Raw genomic sequence first — 15754 nt, forward strand, 5'->3', positions numbered from 1 at the left:
GCTGGAAGTTCACCCCAATAAACATTGACTTGTTTGCACCTTTGGACTTCGGGTATTGTTGTTCTCTGTTCATGCGAGAAGGACCAAGGAAGTAAGTGGGTGAAGGAATAAGCCCCCTAACACTAGGCAGCAGGCTGGTGTCCTCCACGCCTCCTCTTCCCTCTTCAGTGCGTCTGTCCCTCTGGTGGGCTCAGACCCATGCACGCATCAAAATGCTTGTTAGCTATTGTGATCTCTCCAAGGCATTGTCTCAGTAGCTGGCAAAGAATTCTGGGATTTGTGTATGGCCACTAAAAGAGAGAGACACTGAGCCATTTGGGGAGCAAGCATTTATTGTTACAAAAGAAATCCACTGAATTCCCCCAAAAACGTGTGGGTTGACAAAATCAGAAGCCTCGTGTATTAAATGGCAACACTATAATCATGCAAGTCCTGCAAGAGTCAGACTTGCTATCTCTGAACAGGGAAAGCTGACAAGCCACATATAACTGGGGAGACCGTGATTGTGCTGTCTTAAATGTTGTGCTGAGATCTGCCCAGTCAAGTCAAAGCAGTTCCCATCTCCAGTGATGCAGTCTGTGAACAAATTCTTGATGTTGCTGCAGAAGTTTAGGAGCAAGTGTCTAGAACAATTCAGGAGAGCGGATATTTCTCAAGACAACTGGATGAAATTACAGATGTGCTTTTTACTTAACTCTTAAATTTTGTTTCAGAGTGAGGAGGATCCATACATGAGTACTTTGTTTTTCTGTATACTGACAGGTGGAGGAATCTCTTCAAAGCTTTCCAGCAATCTGTTCTAGCAGCTGGGTTGGATTGGCCCTGCGTTAGGCTTTGGCACCAGCCATGCAAATATGACCAGAAAATAGTAGCCTTGTGATTATATAATCCAGTCTATTGCATCCCAGGCCAATTGTTAAAATTACTGGGAAACTTCAGCAGCAAAGAAGATACTAGCGGGGACTGAAAACCGTATTCGAGGCTGTAGAAGTTCAGCACTTCAGCAAAGATAACCAGGTGGTATGCCCAGGGCCTATTTCATATGATGAAATAGACACTCTGCATCAACAGTTCCTCTTCCAAATTCAAGTGTGACTTTCATGTAGCAAAGTTCTGAATCCCATGCCTGAGCTCAGAACACATGAGATCTCCTTGCTGACATGGCTCTGCTCTTGCAGAATATTTCACTGGCCAGCACTTGCTTGGTCTGAATGCTTCTCTCCAGGGAGGGACTGAATCTGATGTGGGTTCTCAACATAAGGGGTGCCAACAAGTGTAATGGGCTTGCAACTACCCTACCTTTCCTACATTGCTAAATGGGCCAGGCAGCCTTGGAGTATGGAAAAGGCTGAGAACCAGTTACAGGGAATTGTAAAAGTGCTCCTGAAGCGTGTTGAAAGAGCTACATCTCAGGGGACTTGTGAGCATTACTCACAGTATGTCTACACAGCGAAGTTGTCAACAAAACTTAAAAAAGCTTCTCCCTTCCCCCGCTAGAGACAAAAGTTTTGCCGACGCAAGTGGCAGTGTGAATGCAGCTTTGTCGGCAGGAGCACTCTAACGCCGCTCATGGGCCTGGAAGTATTTTGTCTGCAAAAGTACTGACAGAGCGTTTTTACACACGCTGACTTTTAGTGACAAGGCTGTATCGACACAGCCTTGTCACTAAAAGCTGTGTGGTGTAGACAAGCCCTCAGCAAAGTATTCTCCCCCCCCCCTTTTTTTTTCCCCCAGAGGGGGAAGCTGAAATGGGCTGTGATCTGCCCAAGGCCAGAGGGGGACGTCACTGTCAGACCCACAAGATTGGGAAACTCCTGGAGTTCTAATCTCAGCTCTGTCCGCAGGCAAGCATTCTGCCAGCACTACCTCACAATAACTAGCATATGCAGGCTCAGTGAATGCCGATAAGGAAAGCCTTCCTTGTAATCTTCCAGAGGGGTTCAAACAGGTGACTTACATTTTGAAGTAACAGAAAGTGCAATGTCTCCTTTACTACTTAGAATGTAAATGAGGGCTAGAAAATAAACACTTACAGGGCAGACATAGATACTGTGCTTTCTTGCTTTGTGCTTATCAAAATACAGCACTACTTGATTGTAGGGTGGGTTAGACATTCCACACAGATGATAAACTCATTTTCCTTATCAAAAATTTAAACATGTACAAAGAACTCAAACTTGAAGCAGGGGTTGGATTCAGAAATAATTTCCCGGACCTTCTCTACGTAGGAGCTTGCCTTGGCTTAAGTAAACCTGTCTTTTTCACAGGGTGGATTTGATTTAAATCATGGTTTAAATCACTAGTCAGGAAGACTCTATTTAATCATGGATTTCTACATAAAAGTGCATTCTTGTTGGTTATTATAAAATAACCAACATATTCTTCACAACTCAGAGATAGATGTAGGTTTCATTTTTAGGAGGGACACTATACATTTTTAAACAGTGATTTATTTGGAAAACTTTTCAGATTCGTTTTACAGCTGTATCAGAAAATGAATGATGGTTTGGTTATTTCACTTAACAAAGGTAATTGAAGCAGTTCACCTCCAAGTGACTTCATAAATATCTATATCCAATTCAGCAGGTTAATCATTAATATTTGGAGGATTTTCTTGTCATGCTGTATTAGGAGGAGAACATCACCAGACAGACATTGAAATTGTTTTATTTAACTAATACAACAATGTTATATATTCTGGATTTTTTTCTTCAACAGCAAACATATATTTTAACAAAACAAGCATATTTCATTTGTTTCACATTTATCTCACAGACTTTTATTTCCAGACTTCTCCTTGTCCAGATTTATTCCGCCCCAAACAATTTTCTATTCATTGAACTTTTTGAAACTTTGCACTTTTAGAGAGAGGTGAGGGATTGACTCTGTACACAAATTTGCAGAGGGACAATAGGGTTGCGGTCTGTTATTTCTCACCTCTATATATTATTTTAAAACATTTTTGCTGTTAACAAGCATGTTACCTCTGGAGACCCAAATCCAGTTTCAGAACTGCAAATCTAAGTGTCTCTGGTGGTATCTTCTAGACTGAGCACTGAGTCCCATTGGGTAGATAGAAAGATTAATCTAAATAGTCTATACAGAAGCCTGTGGAACCCCATAAGACTGGATCTCTAATCTGTGAACTATTGGAACTCATTTACAAAACTTTTCTTAAACGTTTGACTATATTGTCTCATACTTTAGAATTAGAATTTATAATCCCTATTCCATGATGAGATATCTTTGAGCTATAATGTATCTTTATCTTTAGATAGGTTTTTGCCTCCAAAAGCATTTTATCCAAAAAAACAAATTTAAATTAAAATCAGATTTTTTTTTAAATCATTGATTTTATCCACCCTGCTTTTTCAAATGAATGTAGTCAAATCTGTACATAGACAAGGCCATTGGTGGTAGATTTTTAAAGTAAAGTATTACTTGATATTAAAATCATGATTACTAAGTGGCTTTTACATTCATCTATAAAAGGTAGACCTATTTTAACAATAAAACTGAGCCATTGGAATTCAGCTGAGCTGCTGCAGAATTAAGTTTCCCTTTCCTTGCAGTTCTGTCTTTTGGCTCAGAAGGAGGCATAGCTCTCCCTTGAGGCTCAAACTCCAGTGTAATCCTGGCAATATAAGTTTGGAGGAAGCTGACAGATGTGAACATCCTAAAATAGAAGCGTAACTTCCTGCAGGGACCAAAATATGAGCCTCATTGTTGGCACAATATTTCCATTTTGGTATCCTGAATATTCTACTCTGGAATGGTCTTGGCTTATACTACACACCTTCAGGTGGGCTCTGCAGAAGTGCCCAGTGTTCGGTTAATGGCTGTCACTGAAGTCAGTGGTAAGATTCCCATTGCCTGCAGAGAACAGAGTTAGCCCAGCAATGAGTACTTCTGAGAATTCCAACCTTTGTCTCTCTGTTAGTTGGCTATTGCCTAGTGGTCAGGTTGACGAGAGACTGTTCTTCAGAGGAGCTGAGTACCCACATCTTCATTTGACTTCACTAGGAGTTTCCATCACCTCTGAAAACTGTACCTTTTTCCCCCTTGTTCTGCCAGTTGCTGGAGTGATTCAGAAGTTAGGAGGTATTTCTATCTAGCTGCCCTAAGTAATTCTAATGTGTCTATTGCTGTAGCTGGCTTTTCTGGTTATATGCCATCTTCATATCTGCATGCAAAGCAGTTTTGTTGGGAGTGGTGTGTACACAAGTCACTGCAGTTCATGATGCAAAGAATTTCCAATATAATTTATGCCCGTTTTTAGTGCAAAACAGTCCATCTGCTGTTCCTGTGATCAGTGGACCTTAATGCAGATTGTGGAACCTGGAATGTTAAGGTCTTCAGTTACATCCCATTTACACTTAAAATGCTGCATTGGCACGGCTGCACCGCACTTCCACTGGCGTAGTTAATCCACATCCACGAGAGGCAGTAGCTATGTCAGCAGGAGAGACTCTCCCATCGACACAGCTCTGTCTACACCGGCGCTCAAGGGTGTAGATTTTTCACACACCTGAGCGATGTAGGTATACCAAAATAATTCTGTAGTGTAGACCTACCCTCAGTCTCTTATATGTACGGTTTGTTCCAGACTTGTGCCTTGTCTGGCTCTCAGACTTCTGCCTTCGTAACTGCACATTGGATATTCTACAGAGCAGCCTACGTGTAACGACCACATATCCTGTAGATTGTACCTCTTAATCCACTGGTCACTAAGCAGACAGTATGTACCGAGGATTCTTTGTTGCTGTTTATGGGTATAGGCAGGAATACCGTACAACTGGACTATTTATGTAGAGCTACATTCAGTATCTGTCACCTCAAGGTATTAAAAGGAATATTTAAACAGACAATCCTTTTTTGAGAGAGGGAGAGCTTCAGATTTTGTATGGCGGTATCAGACATGGAAAATCAAGGGGGTGGCTTACCCTATGTAGAGAGCTAACATTGCCGAGAAATAAGGAGGTTGATCTCTTTTTTGAAGGAATTTTTCTCATGAGGCTTAAGTGCTGTTTGTTTTACTTGTGACAAATTCCCCTAAACTTGCTTTCTATTGATGCTGTGTACACTAGTGCTTGCAGGGGCCCCATCTCTGCCCTTTGTCCTTTGGGCGGCACAGAGACCGTTCCTGCCCCAAAGATCGTACAGTCAAAAACTCAAGAGCGAGGGTAGAGGAAAGAAAGCACTATCCCCATTGCCCAAATGTGGAGCTGAGGGACAGTCTTGCCAAAGGCCACAGTCATTCTGGGGCAGAGCCAGAAATTGAACCCAGATTTCCAGCGTTCTAGTCTCATGCTTAAACCATAAGACCAACTTTCCACTCACCGTAGCTTGACTAAGCTTCCCTTGGACTATCTTTGTGCCTTGCTCCCTAAAGATTGGGGAGTGTGGAGACACGCAAAGCAACCTACAGTTTCCCTGACTACTCTGGATGGAGTAAATTTGGGTGCAGGTGAGGATTTGGCTCGACCTGTTGCAGCCATTTTACCTGTTGCTTTTTTCTTCTGCTCTTTTCAGTAACTAAAAATGTCGTGTGTGTGTGAGGTCAAAGGTAAGGAAGTGAAAGGATGAAGTGACTAATATATTTTTATTCATAATTTTTGACCTATTTAGCATGGTCTGGATAATTAGCATTTCTTTTAAATGAGGGGAGACACATGATCGGGTGGGAGGGGGACCATTATTCCAACTAGCCATTATCTTGCTGAAAAATCTGCTTCTCGCTTCAGGTACCAGCAGATGTTGAAAAATGTCAGGACCGAGTGGAATGCTTCAATGCTGACCTGAAAGCCGACATGGAGAGATGGCAGAACAACAAGCGCCAAGATTTTAGGCAGCTGCTTATGGGAATGGCAGATAAAAACATCCAGTACTATGAGAAGGTACTGCCCTGAGCTGCAGCCGCACTGGATGGTCTCATACAAATACTCCCTTTTGAGTGACTTAGTCAGAGGTGGCTTTCAAAAATTGCAAGCCCTGCATTGCAGTAAAGAACCTAGTGCTCAGTGCGCGGACTTCACATCAGGTGCCGCCCCTGCCTCCAGGTTAACTTGGTTCTGCAAATACTTACCATTGAGCTTACTGGAGTAAGGAAGGCGTCTGTGCCCCCCTCCTGCTTCTGACTTTCACTGAGTCACTGGAGGAAGAGCCAAGTATGCTACATGGCCCTATGGGAAGATTATATGTTAAGGAAATGGAGGTTGGGGAATAGCCATCTTAATTTTACCTTTGTGCATCATGATTAACTTTTGGCTACTTGATGTACTGTTCCTGTAACTGGGTAGGCAGTAGTACTGCTGAAAAGAATCTGAGGGTTATAATATATCACAAATGGAATACGAGTCATCAATGTGATGCAGCTGCAAAAAAGGCTAATGTCGTTCTGGGGTGTATGAACAGGCACATCATACGTAAGACATGGGAGATAATTGTCCTGCTCTGCTTGGCACTGCTGAGGCCTAAGCTGGAGTACTGTATCTGGTTCTGGGTGCCATGCTATAAGAAAAATATGACCAACAGGAGAGAATTCAGAGGAGAGCACCAAAAATGATAAAAAGTTTAGAAAACCCGACCCCTGAGGAAAGGAAAACAACTGGGCATGCGATAAAAAGACAGAGGGAGGACATACGTCTTCAAATATGTTAAGTGGTGGTGTTAAAGAGGATGGTGATCGATTGTTCTTCATGTCCACTTAAAGGTAGGACAAGAGGTAATCGGCTTAATCTGCAGCAAGAGAGATTTAGATTAGATATCAGGAAAAACTTCCTTATTATAAAGATAGTTGAACAGGTTGTGGAATCCCTGTGTTTAGAGGCTTTAAAGAATAGGTTAGACTAACACCTATCAGGGATGGTCTAGCTATATTGGGCCCTGTCTCAGCACAGGGGGCTGGACTAGATGACCTCTTGAGGTCCCTTTCAGCCCTACATTTCTATGGTTCTGCATTATTTATTATTTGTATTACTGTAGCACATAGGAGCACTTACAATATCCATGGTTCTTTGCTTCATTCACTGCCTATCTTAGCAGTTGTGCCTTATGAGAGCACACAAAGTATGAGATAATAGTATGTCAATATCTAAATGTTAGTTTAAATGCTATTTTAATCTCTATGCATGAGGAGGGCGACGTTAGTTTTGGCACTTCTTGACTTGAAAGCTGAACCCTATAGCCTGAACGAAGATTTTTTGAATAGCATTTCCTAGGTTTGCTGTAAAGGAAAATGATTCTGTTGTCCAGCACTGTTTGAGTAGGCCCTACTTGAATGCCCTGGTTTGGGCACGGTGTGCTACTGAAAGTGGGAGTTGCTGACAGGGGTGTGCTGAATGGGTGTTTGGGTCTAAGTAACCATAAAAATAAGCCTGGAATGAAAATTACCTGTGTGGCCGCACCCCCTGTTCTGTGGCATCTGCCTATGTTTGTAGGGATTGGGGGTGGTCAGGTTAGTCAGAAGCCTGGAACCGGGGTCAGCGTTGGGTGCCGCGCCACAGGTCAAAGCCTGAGCGAGCGTCGGGAGTAGGATGTAGGAGGAGGGACCTGGAATAAGTCAGGCAAGAAGAAGGGGTCTGCAGTAGCAGCCAGCCAGGGATTCACCTAGTTGCTTGGACAACTTCCTGTGCCTTTTTCTAGCTCAAGTAGTGTGACCCAGCCAATGGGTGAGGCTGGGTATCTCCCCCAGTCAAGAGCTTTGTGGGCAGGGCTCTTGGTGAAGGATCATAGGCCTCAAACTGAGGGTTCTCAGGCAGTGCTCAGAATGTCCTCCACCGCGCACTTCACCCAAACCAATGGAGAAGGGGGCTAGCAAAGCTCAAGCTCACAATGTGCTACAGTACCCAGCAATCAGCCTTGTGTTTAGTGCGTCTTTTAAAATAGATGTACTTTAACCTGACTGCTTTGTTAGACCTTCTTCCCCTTTCTGGCTTTGCTCTGTTTCTTTTTTGTCTCTCCCTACACCTTCTATGCAGTGTCTCTAATTCCCTACAAAGGATTCTCTAGCTCTTCTCTGGCTTTCTTCTCTCTCAGAATTTGTGTTGTATCTAACTCATTAGACAGATTCTCTCACACGTGGGACTTGAAAACTTTACAGAGTCGAGAGTTAAATTTCCCCCTCCCTACCCCTAAAGAGCTCACCCTGTTGGGGATCCACCTTGAAAATCTGGCATCACAGTGGGAGCTACTGCGTGCTGAGCACCTTAAAAAAACCTGGCTCTTCTTGAGATCCCTATGTGGGAATGGAGCTGTCTTGAAATTCTGGCCTCTAATAGCCAGAGGAGTGAGGTCCAACTTTTTAAAGGTATTTCGGCTTCGCAGCGCTGAGTGTTGCAATGCCCAAGTCTCATCTCAAACCTTAATAGGATTAAGGCTCCTAAGTGCCTAAATCCCTCTGGAAATTGAGCCTTAGGATCTTAAATCTATTGAGTGTTGCAACGTTAAACAAAGAAACGCCAAAATATCTTTAGAAGGCTGGGCCCAAGCCTATTAGATCTGCATGAAAGCTGTTGCCCTGGATGATGATGCTTCGTTTGCATAAGAAACCCCAGATAATTGGATTCCTATCCAGAGGTGTCTCTGGATCCTAACTAAATACTCCGCATTTATTCGGCTAGGCAAAAGCTTATTTGAACAGTGAACCCCTATAGCTGCCAGAAGGGAAGTAGGAGCAGTTTCTCTGTTATGTCTTTATCACTCTGCCCAGCCTCTTCCCTAGGGCATAGACCCATTGTCTGTCTCTCTGCTTAGAACTTTACCGAACTGCTAGTTGCTGTAGGCTGCTTAAAGCTGTTAGGAGCAGTCTTTGCCCTCAAAATAACGTCTTACAAAGGCACTAGGGAGCCTTTCATTGTTACAAGGAGCCAGCATGGTGATTGTCCAGTTGTCTGTAGCTCTGCCCATTCATGCTTTCCAAATATTGTGTGACTTCCTTTCAGTTTAACTTTGGAATTTCTGAAGTTTCTACTCATTTGGGATTTTTGATGACTAACGTTCTTAGTTAGTCACTTAGTTCTTAGTGCGCCCCCACCTTAACTCCAGCCTAGCAACTTCTTTTGTCTGGGAATTTAGAAAACTGTTTCTTAACTTCCTGTCTTTCGAGGTACTAAACTGATGGCTAACAGGATCACGCTTTGTGAGACCTCTTATCGTGCATGCCTGAGTGGTGGGACAAGAATGAGGAATCAGGAGTATGTAATGTAATCTTTTTTAAAATAGTTTTTTGTTAATACATATTGTTTGTTTGTTTGCAGTGCCTTACGGCGTGGGAGTCAATTATACCACTATTACAGGACAAACCAGAGACCAAATAAGAAGCTCCATAGCCCACAGACTTCTTTACACAAGTGCACAGTACCACTAAACAACCTACTGGGGCTGTATGATTCACTACTCTGAGAGCTACCTGAAAAGTGCCAGCTATGCCCAGTCTGGTACAGACCCATTGAAAAGCATTTGGACTTTTCCTCTGTGTTTAAACCGGTATGTTTCATCTTTTGAGTTACATTAATGGGTCTTTCTTCAGCCTGTGGAGTATTCTTGGGCTTGTAATGGAAATACACAGGGATCAAGTCGCTTCTTGATAAAGAAAACTTTACCTCTTTATTCCGGAAGAACTAATGAGTGGAATGCTAAAAAGATGAAAATAAAACTCTAAACTGCAAGGTGCCAATATGACATCTTTATTACCATCCTCTTTGTTTGCTAAATAAGGGTTGATTCCCATGAAACAGTGCCCACCAACCCACCCTTCTTCTTTTGTGTGTGTGGTGGTGGTTTTTTTTTTTTTCCTTGCTGGAGAGGGAATGGCCAGAAGTGGACACTTACTACAATTTGTAAACTCCCTGGATTACGCAATTTTGGAGCTGGATCTTTGTGTGGGAGTTTGGGCTAGTCCTAGAGTAGAACATACGGCCACTTCTGCAGAAAGCTCATGATGCAAACCTGAACTGTGGTTCCTGAGCGTGGCGTGCACTCTGTTCATATTGACTGTCCCATACTCCTTTGTTTACCTTTGGTGATATGAAGTAATGTAAATTGGCTGAAGCGCACATGTGACAGATTTGGGGATCAAAGGAGGACTGGCCAGGGGGTGAGTGTATGCTGTAGCCTTACAAGTTGTCATGGGAACAAACACTAGTCTGTTAACATTTTATCCCCAAAGTGAGCACAGACAGTTCTGTGATAGGATTCTTTGATCCATGCTTTCACTTGTTTTCAGAACAATCTAAGCTAGATCAGAATCCATCTCAATCGCCCTCTGGCCTTAGGCATTTAAAACATGCCCATCATAGTAAGGATGGGTTCTTGCTTTTTTCCCTCTTTCTTTCACAGCAGCCAAAACCCCCAAAGTGTCAAGTGTTTGCTGACACCAGGTATCATTGTGCATGTGTGAAACTTGCTTTAAACATGTCAATGGCAGGTGGTAGAGAAATAATTTTTTCCCTGTTATGTACATTTAGTGGTCATGTTTGTCTCTATTGATCCTCATTGAAAGGTCCTCTTAAGAGTTGCCCTTTTTTAGCTATAAATCTATTTTCCTACCAGGCTTTGTCAACCTTCTAGTCTGCAGAATCTCTTTTCCTTTCCTTATCCAGTCTCTCCAGTTCATGGCCTTTTGTTGTTAGTGGCTTTAGTACCTTCCAAAGGCAGGAGCACTGCCAAGACGGGTTACAGATACTTTGAATCTGTTAAATCTTCGTTTGCTGCTTGACCAGCTTGTTTCCTCCCATAGGAGCTCCAAGATTTAATTATTTTTGGCAAAACATAACTGTAATATTCAGGGTTCTAGGGTCAGCAAAGAGACTTTTATGCTTTTATATCCCCTCATTTTCTGCCAGAGATATTGGAATGCTCCGTTGATCCCTGGCACCATTCTGGCAAGGAAGCCAAAGCTTAATAAAAATAAATAAATAAATAAAATAAATTCTTATTTGTATCCCTTTTACAAAGACCATGCAAATTCCCTTTTAATTTGTGGATTGTCCCCAGTTAAAATAAATGCTATAAAATAGACCTGAAGTTTCTTCAGGTCTGCATTATCTCTGTTCAAACAACTATTACATAAAAGTTGTGGCTGTAAAATTATTAACATGGGGGGGGATCACTGGGCATAACATTTGTCACGTTTAAGGCAGTTTTTCCTACTTGACCATATCATTTTCATTTGATGTAGTTTTGTGATTCTAAACCTGCAGTCCCAATTTGTCAGCATACATTTGCTTGGTGAAATCAGGGACCTTGCCTCAGGTGGGTGGTTGGTTGGTTGAAACTGCAGTATAGTAATAATATTCTGTTAGTACAGGGAGGGAAGACTTTAAGTAAGAAATGATTCTGTGTTTTTTTTCTCCCTTAAACCTTTGTCTATTCATCCTCTCTCCAATTGTTTGATATTAGGGTTTGATAATGAAGGCCTAGTTGATTTGCTGGGTTGTATGGGATAGGAGTTGTTCTGATTTGCAGTGTTATGCTTTTTGTCATTAATTCATATCATTTAGCAGTTTAAAATGATTGATAACAAAAGGTTTCATGTGGTGAAACCAGAGAATTGTTTAACCCCTCCGCATACCATTTCTACCCTGCCAGATTGGTTAGGTTTTTGAACATAATTGGCTCTGAAACATCAGCATAAACCTAGGGTCAAGTAAACTTGTCTTCAGCTTCCCCAATGAGCAGGAAAGACTGATTAGGGATTGAGAAATGACAGCTTTTTCTAGCCCTGTTCTCTCACAGAATGATCAGCTAAGCTGCATTTCTGCTGAGCATTTAAAAAAAAAGAAAGGTACTTTTCCCCAAGAGAACATTTGAAAAATGTAGGGGCTCTGTTTAGAGGGAAGTGAATTTAATCTATTTCCTTTTTTCCCCCCCCTTCTTCTTCTGAGTTCCCATGTTCATGCCTTTTGGCCTCCAGGCTTAGTTAGAAAACTGAAGACCAGTCATCAGCTTGTAGTTCCAGGGTCTTGGTTCTTTAAGTACATTTGCCATTTCTCAGAAAATACATATTGTACAAGGTACTGTTAGCAAAGGACATTGCAACATCAGGTAAGGATTGTAGTGGGTAGCAGGGGAGCTTTTATAGCTTCACTTAAGGCATTTAAGTACGGTAACAATTTCACCTACTGCAAAGATGGTGGGGTGTCCGGCAACAGACACCTAATGTTTTACCTATATTTACACGTAATATTAACGTTCTGCTGCACAGTCTCCGGAGCCAGTTGATTTTTAAATTACTAATCAAGTGAATGAAGTGACTTCAGTCCTTGTTTGTTGTCAAGCAAACACCTTTTGCGGGTAAGCCATTAGAACGCTGGCCCTTCCTCGACAACCAGCCAATGGCTAGGAATGGCTCGGAAGGGTTTACTGTAAGTACACATGTATCTGGAACCCTTTAAGGGGGAAGATAGGTGGACTGCAAGTTTGGGTCACAGATCAGAGGGTACAGGCCCTAGATCATGTTGCAGGTTGGATGTTGCTCTAGTGTGAAGCCGACACTGCCGGCTGCTATGCTAAATAACATAAATCACGGTTTAAATTGGAAGCAAGCTTTTGAAATGTGTTGGAAAAAGGGAGTTCTTACTTGTAACTGCAAGTCATACGAGTAGGATATTGTGTGATGGTTCCCTCTTAGACACAGCTAGCCTGTGATTGGGTCTGTCTTAACGAATCCTCACAGTATGAACCACTGTGTGAAAATGGTGGCGAGCCAGGTTTTGTTTCATAGTCTGAACAGAAGATTTTGTGCCGCATGTTAGTAGCACAGAGCAGACCAACTGACTTACAAAATGACAAGTGTTTTCAGGGCTGAATTCAGTTGTCACAAGTGACTTGTTCCTATTCATGCTGCATCAGATCCTGCCCCTTGAAATGCAGGTTTAAAATTCTCTTGCAGTTCATGGTGTATGTGTGGCTATCTATTAGAGCCCAAGTCTGGCAGTGTATAAATAGTCTCACTAATTTTTGTGACTGTAGAAAAGCAAGCCCTTTACAAATACTGAGCAGAAATCCATTGAAAGAGTAACTTGGTTTCACTATATTTATTTCCTTTAATAGTTGTTTAAGCATCTTTCAGTATATCCCAATGGGCTTTTTTCTGTGTACACAGATTGATCTGGCTCAAATTGAGTGACTCCATATTGGTTAGAAACTCTGATCAACCCAAACCGCGGATACGCACTCCATGGAGCTGAACTTTCTGTGGCTTGGGCCCCATCTGCAGCTTTAAAGCGTCTTATGTTTCCTTTTAACAAATCTTGCTCCACAGCCGCCCTGTGGTGCACACTGATCCAAGGCATGTGCAGTTTCTTGCTGTCTCTCCATTACTTCTGATAGGTGTGCAATTTGGAAAGTTGTAACTCTTGAAATGGCACCAGCACATCCAGGCAAGCACTGTTTAGCTCCAATTTTTATATATAATCTATCTATATATAATCTCTCATCAGGATTTTTACTTATGCAATAAACTTGGAAGACTTAAGAAAACAAAAAATGATGGCCTTCTCAAGTAATCATTTAAAATGAAAGTTCTCCAGGTCTGTTCCATTTCATAAAGCAGTCAGGTCTTTCCTTAACTACTGGTAGTTTACCAGAGGGTAAATTGTGGTATGTTTATACTTAACACCAAAATGACTGCGTCAAGGAACTTATCACAAAATGTGATGGTTATAGAGGGAGGAGAAGAGGTGGAAAGAAGAAAGAAAACTAGGAAAAGCTCAGCAAGGGTTTAAGTTGTGTGAATGTGCAGTTTATCCATCAATGAGTTAATGCACTGGCCTTTCACCTCTGGAAATATGGCTTCAATGCCAAGTGCAACTTGATGGCCTCCATCGCAAACCTTTGTCTGCATCACTAAAGCACTGCAGCACATTGGCATAAATGGAAGGCCTTGACCTAGGGAGGGTCTACAGGTAGAACTGGTGGTGGTGTCGAGGGAGCTTTGTGGTGATGCTTTTGCGTAGCCTGTCCACACTTACATACTTGTTTCGGCCTTGGTTCTGCAAATACTTACGTATGTGAAGGGTTCCGTTCAATTCAGTGGGACTATTTGTGTATGTTTGCAGGATTGGGGCCTTAATCCAATTTACCCATTAAACTCAAGAAATGATGCAAAATTAAAAGAAAATGTGCTTCAGACTATTAAATGGAAACTTTGTCTTCAATGCGTGGTGCTTTTGACCCAGTGTTGGTGTGCGCAGAACTGTGGGCACAAATTCCGAGTTTTATTTAACAAGCTGTTTGATGTTCAGCTGCCTTAAACACTACAAGGTAGGGAGACAGTCATCTTCCTTTTCGGTTTTAACCAGCTTTTTTTTACGATAAACAATTGAAGGTCATTCAAGAAGGGAAATAACTGGGGGGGTTTTTTGTTCGTGTTTTTGTTTTTTTTGTTTTTTTCAGGAGAAAAATTACTAGTATTTGCCATATACATTTCTGATGTGAAACTGGGCACCTCCAGAATATTTTGGTCTTTCTGGGATATATGAAGGTTTAAATAAATATTGATATTTTAAATGTATTTTTGTCACTTTTAAAAAAAATTTTGGTTGGAAGGAATAATAGATCATTATTGATAAACACCTGCTTGACACTACAGTCTTGGCAGGAGGTATTTGATATATAGAAATAGTCACAATTAACAGTATTAGTTTAGGGTTAAGGCAGAAAGTGCTTATCAAAATCGTAGCCTTTTGAATAACTCCTTCTTACACTATAACACCAAAAAATATAAAAATCAAGCGTGCTTGCGTCCTCCTGGACCTGGATAGCTAAGGCCCTAATCCTACATTCAGTGGTACAGTGAGACACTTAGGTCAATAGAGACAAGGTTCTACCTACACAGATTGCAGGATTTGAGCCAGTCACCCACACAGCATACAACTAGATGATGCTGGGTTTTGTTATGCAACCGTGAACGATCTACAGTATTTCATCTCTTCTGTGGGTGGAGATTGGACAATGTTGTCCTGTTCATACTACTTCCTATGTGCCTGCACTCATGGCTCCCTTTAACATTCAGGGGAGTTTATGCCATGAGGCAAGTCGATGTTGCCATGAAATTTAACTTCTGCCAGCACATTTTTAGGAATTCATCCCTTTTGTTGCTCCGCGTGTGACACCATGAATGCCTAGGTGCCCAACCAGTTTACTGTATTTTTGACTTTTTGTAAAAACAATTACAGAAACTCTTGTTTTTTCATACCCTGGTCACCCTCACGTCACCTCCCATACCAGGATAAACCAAAATGAAAGCTGTGAAGACTTGTCCTTGTGTGTGAATTAGCTAGTGGATGATGTACAGATTGGAGAGGTTTTTGTTTCCTACACTCAACCAAATTTAACACTGTTTTGCTTTTCTTGTTAAAGTCACAGGATATAAAATGTCTTTGATTTCAGGTGCTGGCATGTTTCTGTTCCTTTTCATTTAGCTCTGTATAAACATACTCTGTGCATTGTTACTATGGAATTAGTATTGATAAAAACACTTTGAGGTAAACTATTTGTAATGCTTGATAATTATTAGTGTGTACATTTTTTTTAAAGACACTGTTTCTTTACCTCAATTAATTTAAAGGAATGGACCAATAAATGTATTAAAGGATGATTTCTTTACCCAATAGTTTTTTTGTGTAGTCTTTACCACATCTACAGTATGATGTATGCACTTGCACTTATTTTGCTCAACTGTTTACTGCCCTGTCTTTCTCTATGGTGGTGAAACTTGTGCTTTTAATATTCCCTCTTCCTGGGCAGGGGT

At 41.6% G+C, this 15754-nt stretch overlaps 1 protein-coding gene across 1 annotated transcript in view; it reads left to right on the forward strand.

The window, feature by feature from the left end:
* SNX30 (sorting nexin family member 30) overlaps positions 1 to 15614 on the forward strand; it is a 67318-nt gene extending 51704 nt beyond the window's left edge. Inside the window, exons 8-9 of the mRNA XM_077817809.1 lie at positions 5745 to 5897; positions 9258 to 15614. Coding sequence (XP_077673935.1) covers positions 5745 to 5897; positions 9258 to 9317 — 213 coding nt within the window. The 3' untranslated portion in view covers positions 9318 to 15614. The remainder of the gene's footprint in view (positions 1 to 5744; positions 5898 to 9257) is intronic.
* Positions 15615 to 15754: the final 140 nt, after the last annotated feature.

This window comes from Eretmochelys imbricata, chromosome 5 (assembly GCF_965152235.1).
Source record: "Eretmochelys imbricata isolate rEreImb1 chromosome 5, rEreImb1.hap1, whole genome shotgun sequence".
Lineage (NCBI taxonomy): Eukaryota > Metazoa > Chordata > Testudines > Cheloniidae > Eretmochelys > Eretmochelys imbricata.